This window comes from Aulonocara sp. 'chitande type north' Nkhata Bay, linkage group LG22 (assembly GCF_057382095.1).
Source record: "Aulonocara sp. 'chitande type north' Nkhata Bay isolate Kocher_YH1m ecotype deep benthic linkage group LG22, A_spYH_male_GT1.1, whole genome shotgun sequence".
Taxonomy (NCBI): Eukaryota; Metazoa; Chordata; class Actinopteri; order Cichliformes; family Cichlidae; genus Aulonocara; species Aulonocara sp. 'chitande type north' Nkhata Bay.
Window position 1 is genome coordinate 7,430,905 of NC_141364.1, and position 19,868 is coordinate 7,450,772.

At 43.7% G+C, this 19,868-nt stretch overlaps 1 protein-coding gene across 1 annotated transcript; it reads left to right on the top strand.

Annotated features, from left to right (window-relative positions):
• The first annotated feature begins 975 nt into the window (after positions 1-975).
• tcf19l (transcription factor 19 (SC1), like) lies at positions 976-12,954 on the top strand. The gene is made up of 6 exons (XM_086280839.1): positions 976-1,158; positions 1,684-2,699; positions 7,885-8,054; positions 9,297-9,690; positions 9,938-10,433; positions 10,672-12,954. Exons 2-6 carry the CDS (start codon positions 2,429-2,431, stop codon positions 11,012-11,014), a joined length of 1,674 nt encoding a protein of 557 aa, XP_086136965.1. The 5' UTR covers positions 976-1,158; positions 1,684-2,428; the 3' UTR covers positions 11,015-12,954.
• Positions 12,955-19,868: the final 6,914 nt, after the last annotated feature.

Here is a 19,868-nt window from a genome sequence, read left to right on the forward strand (position 1 = left end):
GCCCTCTTCCACAGTGTGTGTTTTTTATCCTGTCTTTCTGCCATCACCCCCAAATGGTCGAAGCAGACGGCTGCCCCTCCCTGATCCTGGTTCATCCTGTTAAATAGGAGTTTTTCTTTGCCACTGTCATCAAGTGCTTGCTTGAAGGGAATTGTTTAATTATTGGAGTTTTCTCTGTTCTTGTTGGGTCTTCACCTTGCAATAAAGCACCCTGAGGTGACCGCTGTAGCGATCTGGCGCTATATAACTAAACTTAACTAAACTTACCTTTGTATATTTTATTTATATTTGTCTCTGTATTTATATATGTGTGTGTGTGTGTGTGTGTATATATATATATAACAGTTCTGTAACTGTAACTTCGGTCGTTGCTGTGCTTTTTTTGGAAGTCGAATTTCCCAGAGGAACCCACCCGAGGGATTAATAAAGTTCTATCTTATCTTATCTTATCTTATCTCTTATCTTATTAAGTTTATATTATTGCCTGTACAGGCATACACAGTCTATTGCTACAGCGCTCAGTTATTATACAGCTTTACTTAGATTTAGTAATCAGATCTATACCAAACTTTGTAGTGCTGCACAGCACCAGCATCTACCGCTCTAACAGTATTTTCCTCGTTTTTTCTTAACTTCAGGTCCTGTTCACAGCTCTTTGTGAGAACAGTTTAAGCTGCTTTTAAATATGTTGCTTTGTTGTTTGCCCTGTGTTTGAGTTTAACCCTTATTTGTCTGTTAAACTTCTGTAAACTACTTTTACTGCTCACTGTGCGGCAGTTTGGCCTGCTGAGCTTGAGTAAAGTGGCTAGCCCAGCTGTGACACTTGCGTCGGGCCTCCTCCTCCGGCCGGGCCGCTCCTGCTCCCGCTGAAGGCGCCCTGGCCCGCAGCCAATCGGGGCGGGGCAGGACGTGACGTCGCTTCTCGCACAAGGAAGCTCCCGGAGTGGCGCGCCAAATTTCAAAGGACTTCCTCCTGGGAGGAAAGACGCGAGAAGACCCACCGAAGTCCGGCAAACAGCGGCGACAGAATACCGCAGAAAAATAAAGTTAAGCCGGTGTTTTATGGGTGAAACGCCCCCGCTGAGCCGTGGAGTGAGTCAATCTGCGTGGATCTGAGGATTTAAAGACATGAAGTCGGTGCGCAGCTTTGTCATTGTTGTAAGTGGCTGCTTTGACTTTCACTCCACCTACAAGGAACTAACGTCAGCTAGCTTCAGCCTGCTTCTGATCGGCAACCACTGCTTATCTTAAACCTCATTTTAACGCCAGGCAATCAGGGCTTCGTCAAATATGCGCATTTAAACGAGAATATATTGAGTTTTTATTTGAAAAAGCGAGTTTTTTGTGTGAATTTGTTTCGGTTTGTGTGCTTTGCTTTGTGTGCTGATCCCGTGATTGTCAAGGAGTCTGCAGGCAACTGATGCACGATGCAGCCACCTCTTAAAAAAGTGCAGCTGACAGGGTTTTTCTGCTCTGCTGTACAGTTAACACAAGTGTGATATCCTCTTACTTCACCTGCTGCACCGTGTGATGTGACAAAAGGGGTTTTAAGCTTTTCTGTCCTCTCTAAGTGTCAGATAAGTTGTATTTCTCAGCTGTTTTTTTTCCTCCTTCAGACACGAAGTGGAGCAATTAAGAAAAAGCACCTTACATCTGAGTGACTTTTCTCTTGTTTTCTTTCAGATTAGACAGTCCCCAGCTGGTGCACCCTGTCAGGCTTCCCACATGTGAGTCGGCTCATGTCAATTGATGTCAGCGAGCCTGGGATTTTAATCTCCTCCACACACACAAACGCACACGCACAGAGATCAGGCCTCTGCTGACAGCTGCTCAAACCTGAAAAATATTAGTTTTCCAGCTAAAAGTCACACCTGTTACCACCAGGTTTACTTTTCCGGGGTTTAATATTTGCGGTACATTAGCGTGGGCTCGGTCCGCATCACAGCAGCTCTTTATTCTTGGGCCCACCGTCTTCTAGCCTCCACTCCACGGGGGATTTAGTCTGTTTAAACTGGGCCTCATAACAGAGTGTGGGAGCTCATTTCCACACTTCACCGGCTTATATGCTACTCTATATCCTCATTACTTATTCATGTATGCACAGGAGGACACAAGAAGACATCAGCTTTCCATACTAATGCAAACACCTGTTGCTCAAAGCGGCTGCACCTGTCTGTAACTTTCACACTCGCTGCTTTCTGGTGCATGTCAGGAATATTTTATCGTCAAGTATAGATCGCTGGTAGCTGTCAGTGCTCTTGGGTCGAACGCAAATGGCTTCATTTTAGCTCTTCTTCACTAGCACAGGTTTGTTCAAAAATGGATCGTAACTTGCTCTAACTCAGGGCCTGTCACAGATCAGGGGTGGCCTCTGGGTGGGGCAGGTTGGGGGGGGTTTCGTGGTGGCAGACAATCGCAGGCTTCAGCCATGCTGGCTGGGGTGCAGCCGTGCTTCCAGCTGCTTCGGATCGGGTCGTCGGCAGGCGAATCTGCGCGGGACCTGTACACCTTCAGGCCGGCGCAGAACCACTCGGTGTTCCGCCTGGGTCGAGCGGCGGAGCTGTGCGACGTCACACTGGACTCGCCGTCGGTGTCCCGCATCCACGCTGAGCTCGAAGCCGAGAGGGAGACGGGCGAAGGAGTCGAAGCTCAAGAGGAGGAAGGATGGAGGGTCCACATTAAGGACAGGAGCAGCCATGGTGAGACACGAGGGCTGAATCACACACAGCATCACAGTCAACCTGAGATTCTCACACTTTCACACCCTCCCTCAGTCATTGTGGAAGAGAATGAGGTAAAAACACACCTGTTTACAGGAATAACACCACTTCTACTGAGAACGGAAGAAGTATTTTATTAAAGTCAGGTTGAAATGAGTGTGAAAACACATTTCAGTGAACTGACATGAAAAACAGTCCTCAAAAAATTCTAAGAATACAGTAAAAAATGTCCTTTAGTTTGAAACTTTGACAATTTATTCAAAGTTATCAATGAGGCTCAGCAGCCTTCAAAATGTGTCGCATCTTCTCTGGAAATATAAAAATCAAACTAAAAAAAATGAAACTAAACTGAAACAGAAATCTTAATTAACCCTCCCCTAAAGCTCTGTTGTGCACTCGAGCAGTGAAAACATTCTTCTTCTTATTTACCGACCGAATTATCAAAACGAAGTGAGCCATTACGCTCCTGAACACAGCTGTAGGCGTGCAGGTAAAGACTCGCGTGCATCACGAACAAAGAGCATCTCTGGAACCTCAACTTCAAAAACTTTTCTTATCGCCGCCCCCAGAACTTTTATTTTATCGGAACCGTTACAGTTACAGAATTTTTCAGCCCACCGAGAAGCATTTTAGTTTGATTTGTTTAAAAACAAACAAACAATCAAACTCAAATTAAAGCGTGTTGGTGATAAGGAATTAATTAAACTCAGTTGTTCCTGATCTTTGACCCTGATTTTACCATCCATGCAAGTGTGAGCACGAAGCATGACGTTAGCTTCAAATGGATTGTGTACACGTTTTATTTGTAATTATAAATTTGAATGCATGTATTTCTCCTCTGCAGTGCTGCAATTCCATCTGTTTTAAAGATGCTGCTTATTTCTGTGCTGTAACTGATCTAAATGGCAGTCCCACTGTTTGGTTTCAAAACACCAAAAAATTTGATAAAAAAAACCAAATCAGCAGCCGTGTCCTTCTTACACAAATCCTCACCTGGTTCCTCAAAAACATCCACAAACCTTGTTGTGAGCAGTTTCGTGTAGGAACTGTTTACTACTCGGTTACACCTGCTAGCGTATCATTCTGAAGGAAGTAAATGGGCATTTAGCCGTGACGAGGGGCTCCTGCTAATGACAACGTGACAGGATGTAAACACTGACGGGGTTGCCCCTCAGCTGTGCTGTAATGTTGGTGCCATGGTTTGTTGTTGTAGTTTTTAGAAAGCAAATTGTCCTAATATGAAATGATTTAAAACAAGCTCACGATTTTTGCAGATGTATTTATTTCTTTTTGGGGTAACTGTGCATTCTGGGAAGAGACTTGGCTCCACTTTTGGTACTGCAAGACAAGTTGCCATCTGGTTCAGTTAAATTCAAGTGAAAGCAGCATCTCTACAGCAAACCAGCAGAAGATAAAATATGCATTTAATATAGGGGAAAGTTCCTCTTTACATAACGTGTATCAGCTTTGAGGTGCGCAGTGTAAGACACCTGACCTGTGAGTGTATGTTTCAACACCTGTTATAGGTGTTGATTAAAGAGCACAGGCTTGGACTCTTTCATCCAGAGAGCTTTCTTCCAGAACCTCAGAGCAGTCCAGCGTTTGGAGGAGTTTCTGGATTTCTTCTTAGCAGCTGCTCTCTTTAAGCATCGTTTGTTCAGTCGTCTGCTCAGGTCTATCTGGAGATCTATGAATATGATCTAGAAGCAATTACCTGTAAAGGTCAGAGGTAAATGAGCATCCTTCTGTCTGGTCTTCTTCCTTCTAGCACTGACTTTTAGCCTGACATTCTCTTCAGCCAGCTTTCGTTTTCTTCTTCCTTGACGTATTTTTGTAAGTACGGCTCCCGGCAATCAACTCCGAGGCATACTTGACCACACTGCAAGAGCACTTTTTACCCCATTTGTTTCAAAGGCCGGCCTGCATCACAAAGTGGTTTAATACAGCCTCTTTCCTGTTCGGCACGTTCTCTGCATTTTAGACACTTTACTGTTTTTGAACAGGAGAGAGAAATTTCTAACTGAAGTCGTGTTTTTGTAGCAAAATTCGAGCCAAAACACAGAATCTCTCTGAGAAGTCAGAAATCAAACAAGCATAAAATTCAACCACTGAAACAAATGTATCTGCTCAGGAATGCAATTAAATAGTTTGGAATTTGACATCTTAACTAAAAAAATAATGATGCGTGTTACTTTTTTGTAAAGCAGTATATTTGAAAATTCATGGATAACAGTAACAACAATGATGTTTTAGCATTGAAATGATGAACTGACCAGTACAGAAACATGGAGTGATTTTGGTAATTACCAATACTGTGGTATAAACCTGACACTGGGTAGTGATAAATATGATAAATTTGTCAAGCTTCTGGTTGTCAACTCAAATATCTAACGAGCCAATCACACGGCAGCAATTTATTTAGTCACATACATGTGATCAAGTTGATCTGCTGAAGTTCAAGCTGAGCTTCGGGTGAAAGGTGATTTAAGTCAGCGGTCCCCAACCCCCGGGCCTCGGACCGGTACCGGTCCGTGAGTCGTTTGGTACCAGGCCGCGAGAGTTGAGGCTCAGGTGTGAAACGTATGGTTTTCAGGGTTATTTTATTATCGGTTTTTATCGTTTACCGTTTTCCTGGGTCTTTTCACGTGTGTTATGAATAAATTTTCTTTTTTTCGGTACCGGTACTAGTTTTATTTTGTTGTATTTATCCGCGACACCTTAAAGGCCGGTCCATGAAAATGTTTTCGGGCATAAACCGGTGCGTGGCGCAAAAAAAGGTTGGGGACCGCTGGTTTAAGTGACTTTGATGATGTTGGACATCAGAGGACACCAGACTGCTTCATACAAAGGAAACGGTAGCTTAAATAACCGTTTGTTACTAGCAGTGTCTGCAGAAGAGCATCTCTGAATGCATAACATATCAAAGCAGATGGGCCGCAGCAGCAGAAGACCGCACCACCTGGGACGCCACTATAAACAGGAAACTGAGGACACAGATCCAATGGGCTGTATCCTCAGAACTGCACTACAGAAGAGACTAGAAAGGGAAAGGATGACTCTATCCTGGCTCGTATCAGTCGTTGAGGCTGCTGGTGGAGATCTAACGGTGTAAAGGATATTTTCTCTGTACACTTTGGGCTCCTTAGTACCCACCGAGCCTTCATTAAACACTACAGCTTACCTCAGTGTTGTTGCTGAACATGTCTATTCCTTTATGACAGCAGTGTGCCCATCATTTGATGGCTGCTTCCAGCAGAGTAATGCACCGTGTCACAAAGCTCAAACTGGTTTCTTGAACATGACAATGAGTTCACTTTACTTGAATGGCCTCCACAATCACCAGCTCACCTTCAGGATGTGGTGGAACTGGAAATTCACAGTGATGCGCAGCAGCTGTGTGAAGCTGTCCTGTCAACATTGACCAATATGTCTGATTAATGTTTCAGCACCTTGTTGAATTTGAACCAAAAAGAAGGCAATTACTGGTATTAACGAGGTGTACCTAATAAAGTGGCCACTGAATGTGTGTATGCATTGCTTCACACCATCCAGTGAGGTCGCAACACGTGATTCTATATTATTAACAGGATATATCTGATCAAAATTTTACCTTTGTTATTAAAATGTCAGAGTCTATGAATATCTGTGGCGGCGTTATCAGATGATGCCGAGAATGCGCGCGGCTGCTCTGTGCAGCTGAACGGGCCGCAGGCTCACCGTATAAAAGAAATGTTACGCTTAAGAATAGAGCTGACAGAAAATATTTGATTAATTGTTCAGTTTTCAGACGGAAAATAAATTAAATGTCAGGCGTTTCATAAATGGATTAATCAGCGATGTCAGTTTACAAGCAAACATGCCAAACATGTCTCCGTTCCACATCTTTTTCTACTTACAAATCACATTTGGTTTGATTACAGCTGTTGGTCATGCAAATAAAAAGAAAAAAAGTTTATAAAATCCTGGCTGATTCTTATAGCCCGGTAAAATAAAAGCTTTAACTATTGCGTATCCGAACAGTCGGGGCTGACACGAACAGATAGATGCGTAGATTTCTCTCAGATGCCGTAATGCAGAAGCATCATCTGTCACTGAAAATGGACCGACTGTGTTTGCTGCAGGACCCCAAAAAGCCCATTCAGAGCCTGCAGGAAAGAAAAGAGCCATCAGCTTCAGCCTCAGTTAGAAATAATAGGACAGCCTGATGGATACAAAATTGTGCAAAAAAGGCACCACAAAAACAGGAGTTTAAGACATTTGGTTTGAAACTTAACAATACCTGCCGCCAGGTGCATTCTGCTGTGAATGAAGACAATTAACATGTTACGCGTTCACACGCCGGCTTTGAAAAGCAGTCGCACCGAGGAGGTCCATTTCATTCGGTCTCAACGGGTCGTTCACAGCTGAGAGTGTGAAATGGACCAGTAAACTCAACTTTCAGGAGAACAAATAAAAGCAAATGTACAAACAGAAGAACCAAACAAAAAAATTCATGAGTAATTCAGGACACAAGATAGAGTCTGAACCTCAGGTTGCTGAGAGTCGTCAGTGCAGTCTGAAGTAGACAGGAAGATGCACGGAGTGAGGAAGGGGGAGATTAAGAGTGAGCGTTGCGTCTTCATTCAGTCGCTGTCCGACAGGCTCAGAATCTAAACTGCACCCTTACTGCCTAATTTTTCAAGTAATTTCACAGTCTGTTTCCCACATTTTTCATTTTTGCTATTAAAGTTACATTTTAGTATTCGCCCCGCATTTCTCATTTTGTGCTGTGCTGTCATGGCCGTGTGATTGCCTTGTAGCCTTCCAGCTCCTCAGTTCTGGGTCCATCTCGCAGACTGTTTTACATTTCTCCTAGATTCTGGAAGCTGTAAACACACAGTCACCGAATGACTTTATTTCAGGGCTCTGCTCTCATGATTTATTCTTTTTTTTTGCCCCTGTCAGATTCATATATTAAAAAGCTCTGTGAATATCTAGCCTCCGGTAACGTCGGCCTTCAGTTGTAAAACTGTTGCTCGTTTGTGTCTTCAGAGAGTTTCCCACTACTTTACATGTCAGTGTGACCTCCTAGAAACCTCTAAAACGTTTTATTTTGAGGGCTGATCTGTGCCCGGCAGTGTGTAGTTTAACATTTCTTCAAATCTTCTTGGTCTTGTGTTTCTAGGCACATGGGTCAATGAAGTCCGCCTCCAGCCGGGCATACAGTGGGAGCTCTCGGACGGCGACACGCTGATCTTCGGAGGCCAGACTGATCCAGGGAACCCGGAGTTCTACTTCCTCTTCCAGAAGGTTAAAGTTCGCCCGCTGGACTTCGATGCAATCACGCTTCCAAAAGTAAGTCCGTGGTTTGGAATCAACTATTTACATTCAGTATGAAGCCAGACTCATGGTGACACTTTTCTTAAAAAATAAAGATATCGAAGGTTCGTGTTTCTCACCAAGTCTGGGGTCAAAGGATAAATCTGGACATGTTCTGTCTGCTGAATGAATAGTTTGCAGTAACATTAACGGTAGAATGACGGCCTCAGAATTGTGGTGCCCATGGATCTGTAAGCTTGTGTGCTTGCTCTGATTCTCCGTTATGCTAAAAATACAACAAATATTCCTGAAAGTTACATCTGAGTCTCGTTTTCTTAATGCACGTAAGAGTCAGATTCTGTAGCACCAGCAGCCTTCTTTGCTTGCAGGCTAACGTCCCCCAAGGCAAAAGATCACGTGACCCATGATGTAGGCTACCAAAGTAGCAGCATTAATGTAGCGGCTGTATATGGGGGAAGAAAACGAATATTCCCCAGTTGCGATAAGGACATTAATTTTAGATGCTTGTCAGAGACTGTTATTATAGCTTCTTGATTTGGTCCCTCACAGCCCTGCTGCTCTAAATACTCACTAGGAAACCAAATGTCTTTCAACAAATGCACTTTATGTGTTTCTGTTTGAAGGATTTGTTAGAAATTACAGTGACAGCTTAAGATGGGATTTCTTACAAAGATGAAAGATGTCAGTGGTTTTTAAATTGTTGTCTTTGGTCTGAGTGCCACAGACAGGTGAGTCGATACAGAAACTAATGAAAGGACTAACATGCCTTCTTCTACCTTCTTTTTTTTCCTGTAATATGTTGACAGTAATGAAAATGTTGATGTCGACTCTACCCTGTAATTTTCATCCCACTCCTGTGTCAAAGTGTGTGCAGCCATCGTTCATTAGGTGGTGCTGGGCACTATTTGTATTCAGAATGCCAATAAAAATGTACCACAATGTCTGGTAAACAATAACAAGCCCACAGAAAATCCCCAAAGCATTTTATCTATGAAGACATGGAGGCATACTCTCACTAAATGAAATTTGAAGATTAAATCATGTGCAATCGTACTTTTCTACTTCAATTAAAAAAGTGCTGATGCATGGAGTTGATTTGCAGCAAGAGGCAGAAGCAGATTTATTATCTCAAAGGTGCCATGACTTTTCTGGAAAGAAATGCATCAGCCAGACAAATTAGACTCGCACCTCTGGATATTGACATTTGGCCTACGCTTCGTGAAGGTTTAAATGAAATATTTATATCTGGTTTCCTAGGCGGGAACCTTCTCGTCCGACTTGCAGAACAGGATTAGGACCAGCTTGGACCGCAAGGTAGCTGCCAACCTGGACCTTTCGAAGCTGTCCATCAACAGAGCCACGGTCATCCTCAACTCCATCGGCAGCCTGAGCAAGATGAAGGGCAGCGCCTGGACCTTCAAGAGGAGCCACAGCCACGAGGGAACCGTCTCTGACCCCGGCACCTCGACCTCGCCGCCTCTTGCCGTGGGCTTTTCCTCCCTGCTCCCACACTCCACTCCTCCATCATTCACCTCTGCAGCTTCACTGCCTCAGACGAAGGCCCTCCCGCAGACCTCCAGGAGCAGGAGGAAGTCGGCTCACACGGTGCTGCTGGAGGACGACAGCTCTGACGAGCCCAGAAGTCGAGGAGGTAAAGCACAGCGGCGTGCTGCAGAATGACACTGCTTACTCTCTGGAGCTTTTTGACATGAAGCTGCAGATTTTTACCATGAAATTGTTTTTGGCAGCTTTTAAAAAGACTTAATATTAGTTTATGAAGTTACTGCTTTCTTTTCAAGGATTTTACTTGCAAAAAAAGGAGGGAAAAGAACAAATTAGTGGTGTGATTAGCTTCTGTCTCCACTTACATTACCTTGCTGTCTTTCTGTTGATCTTAGTTTTGGCAGGAGTTGTGGAGGATGGACAGAGAGCACGGGGGAAGAAGAGGCGGAGGCTCTACAAGTCTGAATCTGAAGGTTTCAGCTCGCCGCCTCCTCCTCAGCTGCAGCCCAAAACTCACAGCGACATCCGCAGGCCGCTGGAGGCCAAGCCCTTCCCCGTCGGTATCAGGACCATCGGCAGCTTCCACGGAGCCATGACAAACAGCAGACTCAACGAGCACCTCTTCCAGGCATCCTTCACAAGCAAACAAGAGGCGGAGAAGGTGAACAGAGTCAAGACGGTGGTGCACGGAAACATCGCGGCCTTCCGCCAGCAGAAGCCTGCCCATTGCTCCCCGACCGCAGCGAGAGGGAGGCGGAGAGCCAACAGCTCCCCCGTATTCTCCCCATTGGTGGTGGGAGGGGAGAACTACAACCTGGCCTCGCCGTCGGTGAGGATCCGCGCAGACGAGAGAGTTAGCGTGCAGTTCAACCGATTTCATCATCCAACAGGGTGAGTTTGGAAGGTTTTTCTAAAAATTCTCTACAAAGCACAGCCCTGTATGATTTTCTGTCATATATACAAACTGTACAATGTTGGAGCTTCATATTAAACAAGGCCTGAAGCTCCTCTGTGAGGCATGGAGTGGCAACAGTTTAAAAAAAACAAATGTATTTGTTCCTCCTTTTTTTTTGTGATGTCACCTCCAAGCCTTCTCATTTCTTCCTGTTTATGTTTTCCTTCCTTGAAGTAAGCGACGCGGCCGCCCCAGGAAACACCCCCTCCCCCCACGGCCTTCCCTGCCCTCTCCGTCCTCCTCGTCTTCATCCTCTACCTCCTCGGCCTCCTCCTCCTCCTCCGGCTCCTCCTCTTCCTCCTCGGACGAGGACGAAGACGACGAGGAAGAGGACGACGTGATGGTTGGCACGGTGGAGCCGTGCGCGGCGCCGCGGTGCCGGCTGCCCCAGCAGGACACGGTGCAGTGGATCCAGTGTGACGTGTGCGACGCCTGGTACCACATAGACTGTCTGCACGTCGACCGCAAGAAACTCCTGATGGACCCCAACGCTGACTTCCACTGCGGCTGTCGCTGACGGCAGGGAAGCCAAATTCTGGATGATTAAATGAAATCAAAAGCCTCACTTTGAACTTTAAAGCTGACACTTTCCCCTCCTTAAACGCTTCTTTTCCTTCAGTCATAAAGTGGAAATTAAGATTTTTGCCTTTGAAGACAGGCTGCGACTTCATCTAATGACCGCTGAGCCGCTCTGCGCGAGCACGCGGCGCTTTTCTCTCGCCTCAAACACGGCTGTTAATTCAAGAAAAGAATTTCCTTTGATATTTTTTACATCCTGATTTTACAAAGTTTGAGCATTTGTGACCCGACAGTAACAGAGTTACTCCACGAACCTGGAGCCCACTCAGCCTCAGAGCTTAGGCTTTTGGAGGAGGAGGCAAAACTCTAATGAAATGTCTCAGTTTGGATTTCATTATGGCTTTGACTGCCTGGAGAGGCGCAATCAGAGCAGGAAAACACAATGTTTGAGCACATCTCCAGCGTGGCTGTCCAGGGAGCAAATTGCATTCAGGAAAATTCAGGCCATTGCTGGACTCTATAAAAAGCTCTTTAACGTCCTAAATCTTGTTCCGCTGCCACCTTCACAATTTCAAAGCCATTAAAAACAATGTTGCTAGGTAATCAGACTTCATTGGAGATTTGAGTGCGGCTTTCTTGAGTGGTAGCTGCTGTGTAGGAGTAGATCTGTAATCATTCGACGTGAAATGCCAAGAAATGTCTCGTGTTGACGCTGCTGATGAGAAGTGCTCCTGGGATGCTAATCAAATGTTTGAAGGCACTTCTGTAGCAGCAGCTGCTGGTTTCTGGGATGTGTTTGTGACTGAGTGCAGGCTGGCAGTGTGGCTGCTGCTGAAGGCAGGACTCATTACCAGTCAGATGTCATGTCGTATAATCCGCTGATGTAACAGGAAAAAACAGACTCGTAAAAATGATCTCGTCGCCTCTGACTGGTGGGATGAGTTTTGATGTCACAGATGATTTTTAGGGTCGTCTCTTCAGCTCTGCTTCCACTTTCAAGAGACTCTTCACACTACTGAACTCTGTGGCCAAAATGGGTGCTTCAGTCCTGAGTGAAAAGTGCTGGACCTGACTGAACTGTCTCTGAACAGCAGACATCTTCACTTCGGTGCTGCGTGTGAGTATGAAGTCAAAGTGTGGAACGCCAAAATCTTTCTCAAGCACCTTGCTTTTTATTTAATTCCAAATTTCTACATGTTCTGGCTCATCTGGAGTGGAAACGTCCTCTTTTTCCCACTCAAATCTGCTCCACTCTTACAGTCTTTATAATGGCTCCATCTCTGTTCACATGCGATATGATAGTGTTGTAATGAAAAGTCTGTGCTGGTGTTGTATGTGTTTTTTCCCCCTTTTATTGTATCACAAATGGGAGCGCTGCAGCGAGCTTAAACTGGGATAATTTCATTTTTTTGAGCAATAACATCAAAAACAGGATGATAAAAATACAGAAATATATATATATTACATGCTAAAGTCGATAAAGGTTGATGTGGAGTGCAACATTGATTGCTTGCAGTTCACTTAACCTGGATTTTGTCAGTTTCACTGGTGCTTGGACGCTGACACAGCCTCTCTTGCTGCTTTGCTAATTGTCAGAAATCCAGCAGATGGTTGAGGGAAAAATATATTTGTGTGTGTATATATTAAAAAAATCTGTGCACTGATTTATCACTTCATTCTCAATTCAGTGGATTAGTTAAAAAAGAAATCCAAGCATCTTAATGTGCGCAAACTGTTTTTAGTAGTTTGAGTATTTTTGTCCGTTTTAATGTTCAACAACATATCACAATAAAATGAGTTTCTGAAAGACCTGAGGTTTTTTCACGCTGCTGCAATAATACAATATTAGTTATACACAGATTAACAATATGACCTCGTGTGAAATGCAAGGTTTTTGTTTAACAGTCTTAAAAATAAAAGGTTTGTTCTTTCTCTGCAGATCTTCAGGCAGTTTTGCTTTCTGGGGTCTTAAATTGAGTTTGTTTGCAGTTTTCTCTCTCTCTCGATATTTAAACGTCTGTTTACGCCTTCATGGCTTCTCTTACACGTGTGTCGTCTCCACCTGTTCGGCGTCGTGCTGCTCTGATAACGGCACCTTGGCTTGCACCTGTTTTTCCGCTTTCATGTGGCTCACCAGACAGTTAGAGGTGTCTTTAAAAGGATGCTTGTGTGACCCTCGCAGTTACAACTGTTTTAAAATGAGCCGTCAGTGAGGGCGTGAAATGTTTTAATTGCTGAGAAGTTAAAACGGGCAGCGTGACACAGACTGTAAGTTTTAAATGACATAAATAGAGACTCAAAATGTGGCAACGATGAAAGTGTCGACTGAAGACACTTTTAATCTTTCTCTTCTTCTTTGAAAGCAGCTCATGGAAAAGGTGAAAATGAAGCAGACACAATTCCCCTCATAGATGTTAAAATTTACTCTAATGTATGACGGATGTGCTGTTGTACTGTAACTAATGTAACTAATTGCTGCCTTTACAGCGAAACCTTCCTGATGTAAGTTTGTTGCAAATTTTGTGCAAAAATTGCACTTTTAGGTTTATTTTTAGGAAAATCTGTTTCCTTTGACTTGCAGTGCTTTTTACGGCTGTTACTGCGCATGTTTTCACGGTGAAGCAGCTTTAGAGACGAGTGCCTTCTCTTTAATATAATGGGCCTAGATGGCCTTTGCCTCGCAGTTCTCACTGCAGCGAAAATTCAATCCGAAAAACTCCGCGTGAAATCATAAACCAGTTACTCTGGGAAAAATCCACAGACGTTGTCACGAGCCGTTTCATGTAGAACTTCTTTTCTCCTGCTGAACTGCATCCAAGCATGTGGCTGACTGTCATTACGGCCCACAACACGGGGATACCTCTAATATTTACATCCTGTTGAGCCATCTCAAGGACGAGCCTTTTGTTGTGCATATTTTTTGTACAGTCATGGTCAGCGGAGAAAGAAAATAGTTCCCGTATCAAGCTGCTCACAGCACAGAGTGTGGATTTGTTTGAAGGAGCTGTAAAGGGACGTTGGCGTATTTTGGTGCTGTGAGCCATCAATAACTGACGCTACAGGCCAGAGGAGAGGTGCTTAAACCTGCTCATCGCATCTTTCAGATCCGCAGCAAAATGCTCTGATTCAGTTTCTGAGTGACGTTTATAAGAAAAAACTAAAGGATGAAAGATGAATTCTTGATTTGACTGATTTGGGAATCCTTTTTAGACAAGCAGAATAAAAAGGGAATAGGAGATAACATCAAGTACAATTAGGAGCTCAGCTCTTTGCCACTGAGGATATTTTAGCACAATCAAAATATGAGTTCTTTAAATATTCAGTGTTTACTTCCAACATTATTCTTTTTTTGTTAGCGTCTCTTCAACAACAACAATCGCCTTCATACATGTTTAATGTGAAAATAAAACTTTCTCGGTTTCTTCTCTGTGGTCAGGAAGCAAACATCATCGAAGCCACGAGGGAGCCGCATAAGTGGCTGTTTTAATAAATTAGCCTCGCGTATGCTAAACACATCAGAATCAGTCCTTTATTTTTTCCATTTGTGGTGCTTCGCAGATAAACACGTCGCTCGTATCGCCTTTCGCAGATTAAATGAAGTTTGTAGCAGGCAGACTTTCTGATCATTACGCCGCTGTGGTCGCCTCATTGTGCTCAGTGTTTCCTTCGTGCCATCTGCTAAAACTGCAGCACAATCAGGCGCTGGCTTTCCCCCCCTTTTCTTTAAATTGAGTTAATTCTGGACGGGACTCTTGACGGGACTCTTGCATTACACAAACTGGTTCGTATGAGAGCTTCATAGCCCTGTTTTACGCTTTTACCCTGCCTTCACTTTAATGATCACATTAAAATACGGAAACTGTTTGACTTTATTTGTTTTCTGTCGGTCTACAGAGTTAAACCATTCGTCATTATTCTCTGAGATGCCGTTGACATCAAAGTTAGCTGGAAAGAAATAAAGAAAATTCACAAAATCCTGTTTGCATTGTCTGTTTTATCCTAACAGGCTCGACTTTTTTCATGTTCCCACAGAAATCGTTCCCCTTTCTTTTGGGAAGAAAGAGGCTGTGATCTGAAACACATTTGGTTTATTATAAATTCTTATGCATCCGGCTCAAGTCGTGACTGATGAAACATTGATATTAGGAATTTACATTTTGTTTTCCTCCGGTCTTTTGTGTTGTTAGAAGGAAAAAGGAAAAACTTCTGATCTCAAGCAGAGATGTGAAATATGTGGTTATTATTTTCATTGTTGTTGTTTCCTCTGAAACAATAAAAGAGTGCGATTCAACACACAAAGGAAACATCCTCATAATTGAAGCCCATTATCTCACATATTTTAATTTTTTTTGTTGCTTTGCTTCATAATGGAGGGGGTCTTATCTGAGCTACCCATGCATGAAGTTACATTTATTCGCAGAATTACTGCTTACAGTGACGCCGGTTTGGTGGCTCAGATGAGATGAACGTGAAACGTGGGCAAACATACACACGGGTATTTAAATATTTGTGATGTACAGCACAAGGATCCAGAGTGTTTGGCACCATCACAGGAAGTTGGCTCTGGATTTCAGCCTCCAGGTCCTCAGGCTTCCTCCCGCTGTAAGGTTATTGGTGAATCTGGGGAGGCTGGGGATCCATTTACTCCTAAAGACCAAGGATGAGCTAAAGGACAGACCAGTGTGAAGTGTTGGGTCAACATGTATTATCAGTGCTCTGTATCGGTGATTGTCCACTGGATGGGTCGTGAACCTTTTCCCCCAAAGAATATTCCCTCACACTTGATGGTGGTGGAATGCCAAACTCATTTTACCTCGCAGGCCACGTGCAGACAACACTCCCCTCTCTGTCTGTGTAAATGCCTTTAAGTAAACATTTAACTCCCAATTTTCTGAATATATAAAAAAAAAAAAGTGCAATTTTAACACAATGTCTCAGATTTTCTACATGATAAATGTGTAAAATTACAGAAAAAGTCCTGATAGCTCATTGCCCGGGCTTTTCTGTTCTGGTTAATTTACTTAATTTATTTGAAATTAAAAACCTTCAAAATCTACGTCCTCTTTCACATTTTCCAAAAATTTTCAGTTGGCCAGTTCAGAGTCTTTGCCTGGCTGATTCTGGCCTCAGGGCCTTATGTTTGACACCCAAGGTGTAACACATTGATTCTACAATGGCCATGACCCACACCGACTCTCCAAAAAAATATTTCACCGGTCAGCCTTTAGCCTTGAGGATTCGCCATGGTATCGTTTCGACAACTTTATGCAATATCACAAGTTTTATTTCTGTCCAGAGTTGCATTAATTTTTCACCAAGGTCTTCTATTGATGGTGGACGAGTCAGACCGCTGTCCAAAGCCTTCCCCAGCACATCGCAAAGCTCCTCACTGGAGTTAAATTCTGGACTCTGTGGCGGCCAATCTGTGCATGAAAATAATGTATCATCCTCCTTGAACCACTCAGGGAAGGAAGAAAATCCACTGAAGCAAAAACCTGGTCATTTAGTAGCATCGCTGAAGCCAGACCTCCAATCCAGTGGAAATGGGATTGGAGGCTTATTTAAATTGAGGTGGTGAATGTTGATTTTTTCCCCCCTTTTGTGAGGATTTTGTGATTAACAGCATTTCCATATATTCAGTGTGCATATAGAGACATTGCCATAATAGAAAAAAAATGCTTCCAGCTGGAAAGAGTTGGCCATTACATGTCTTTGAAGGAAGAAGTGAACCCAAACCATAGCAGACAGAAAAATGTCCCCTCAAAGCGTAACCTTCCACATGTCCCCTTTTGTGGTATCCTACAGAAACATGTTTAAGGAGGAGTTCAACATATAAAATCCCTCTAAGAGTCAGTGAGTGGCAATCACCACAACCTCAAGCATGTAGGACCAAGACTGTGGTTTGGGGAAGTCCTTACTGAGGATCGACGGTGGTTTCCGGGTCAGGCAGATCCTCTTGGTGCCACCGCGACGGGCCGATAAACCGAGAAAGGAGGAGGGAAGCTGGGGCATGGAAACGACAACAAACTGGCATGTAGGGCAGGAAGGGCATTCATAAATAATACAATCACAAGCAGAGGTTATAAGCTGTGGTCCGACTCCTGAAATTGAAGTAAACTATCTCCATATGAATCCTCATCAAACAGTAGAGAAACAAATGCACACCTGCTATACATGACTGCATGATTATGCAGTCAGCCAGTTGTGCAGCCGGAGTGACACAGATATAATCGTGCATTATTGCAGCCGGAGTGACACAGATATAATCGTGCATTATTGCAGAATTGTTTTGTCACAAGTTTATCCATCCAGTCAGCTAAGAGCAGAGTGTGGGGCTGCAGTGGCTACACTTACACCAAACACTCACAGTGGAAGTCTGGAAATAAAGCCAAGCCTGATGAATGTTTGCTTCAACAGCATTAATCCACGGATCCAACCTGTCTCGTGTCAACAGTCCAGACTGGCGGTGTAATGATGTGGGGAAGGTTTTCCTGGCATGCTTTGTGCCCGTTGAGACTAATAAATCATCATTTTAAACCCACAGCCAATTCTGAGGATTGCTGCTGACCAGGTGCATCCCTTTATGGCTCCGGTCCCATCTCCTGAAGGATGCTTTCAGCATAATGATGCGCCTTGTCACACAGGAAAGTTCAATGGCCTCGTCAGTCTCCAGATCAGAATCCATTAGAACACCTCTGGGGGGATGGGAGAAATTGGATTCTCCAGTGGGTCACACAAAATGAATTCACAGATGCCACAAAGAGGTGCGGCAGCTTTGAAAGCAGTGGGAGGCCCTGCACGGTTTGATGTTCCTACTAAAAGAGCTCAGTGAGTCTAAATTTGCTTGGGGGAGTTGAAATAAATGTAAATCATCAATATATGTAAACAGCCTTTCAATATACTGCGTGGTCCACTTCAATAGACTACTCCCAAAGTTCAGCCTCACCATTCACACAAAGATGGACTCAGCAGAGCGACCTCAGTAGCTTGTAAACAAACGCATCAATCAGTGTAGCTGCAAAACTCCACTGCAAACTGTCACAAGGACACACACAGCGCAGAAAGTCGTGAGAAACGGTTTGCAGTTACAGCTTTGGAGCCAGAGACATCTTTTCCATTTTACATGACTTTGTGTGGAACAGTGGTGAGCCTTAAACATAAACTGCGTGTTGTTTCCCCGTATCAGTCAACACATCAGGAACCAGGATACTTTTGAGCAAAATGAGCTGTCACACCCGCCTGCTGGTGTTTTGTTGTGACAATCCACGTAACAAGGACATGAAAGATTAGTTATGTCCTCTTCTCCGGTACGGCTGCAGGAGAGGCTGCTCAGATTTGTTTGCATTTTTCATTGGTCACAAAGCTTTTTGTAATCTCTTCTCATTCCAGGTGTTGACTCTTCACTCGTTAACCTCAAACTAATTGGATTTGCTGCACAAGCCGACTTTAGGAACACTTAAAGTCTGTTGTTTCACCATTAGTCTGTGTTGTTTGTCAGTTATAAAGCTCTTCTAAGACCGCAGTTTCTGTCTGAGTTATCAAAAACACCTGCTGGTTTGAGAGTTTGACTATTGCTCTGTAAAGAGCCATCATATGGTGCCAACTTGAATTCACATAATCCATCATTTTACAAAAGAAACCATGCGCTGATTTTCAAATAGAACTGAAAATAATGACCTCATCTATATTTGAAGCTAATAAGAGACATTAACAAGGACATGCAATGATGTAATGCAAAAACTGAGTCAGCTAATGGGGTCATTTCTAATAAAATGTCCTTCAGTATCTTTAAGATTGTGATAAGTGGATGATGAAAATAAAAATGAAAGTTTTCCTGTTTAACGGAAGTGAAAGGTTTCTTCTAATGTCACCATGCAAAGAGGCAGTAATAGAGCACGCACACATGCACACGCACACATTATGAAATCACCTTATGCATCACTCAGCTTATTTGTAGCTCACGACTCCAAAAACCCTATTATGTGCTCATAGGCCAGTGGGCAGATGGAGAGGCGATGGAAAGATTATGGAGCTGAAATGTCCACTGCCTTGACCTGCAAAGATGGAGGGAGACAATTACATTTGTCTGAACTGTTTCCATAGCAACATTTTCCCTCTCTCTCCCTGTCTTTCTCTCCATTCCTTCTTATTTATTTATTTATTGGAAATTGAAGAGTTGCAGGAAATCAGTCAGCCTTCCATCCTTTAATAAGCGCCGACACCTTCTTTGCCTCGATGATGCATGGCGCGAGGCAGAGGGCGCACAGCTGATCTGCTCATTTGAAACTGTGGTAGAGGGAGTGGAGGCGCATGTGTGTGCGCTGGATCCAAATCAGTAATAAGCGAGTGCGCTCCCATTGTGTTTTGAAGCTGGCAAAAAGGAGAGGTCACGTCGAGATGAAAGCAGAAGCAGAAACTGTAAAGTCCATATTCCTCTTCCAGCAGTTTTCCAGCCTGTCTCTCATGCTCACTCACACGGTCATTTTCCCTCTCTCGGTCATCAGAGCGCAGCAGAAACAAGCCAGCACTCCTGGGCTTTGGGTTGAATGTAATGCTGGCATTGTGAGATTCTGCTCCTACACTGATAGTGCAGTGTCACTCTGACTTGTAGTGCAGGTAGATTGCACCATTTCTACTGGATTCAAATCAAATCCATGAAAGAAAAGTGCTGAAAATGTAAAAGTTTTCAGCCTTTTTTTGTTCGCCAAGAGTCAGAAACTGCTGCTTTTCAAAGTCACCGGTGTTTCTAAATTATGAAGAAGGTGTCCCTTGGCATCAGCGTGTAAGCACTCCAGGGTCAGACAATAATGAGATGGGTGTCTCACTCTCAAAACATCCTGTGTGCTTGTAAA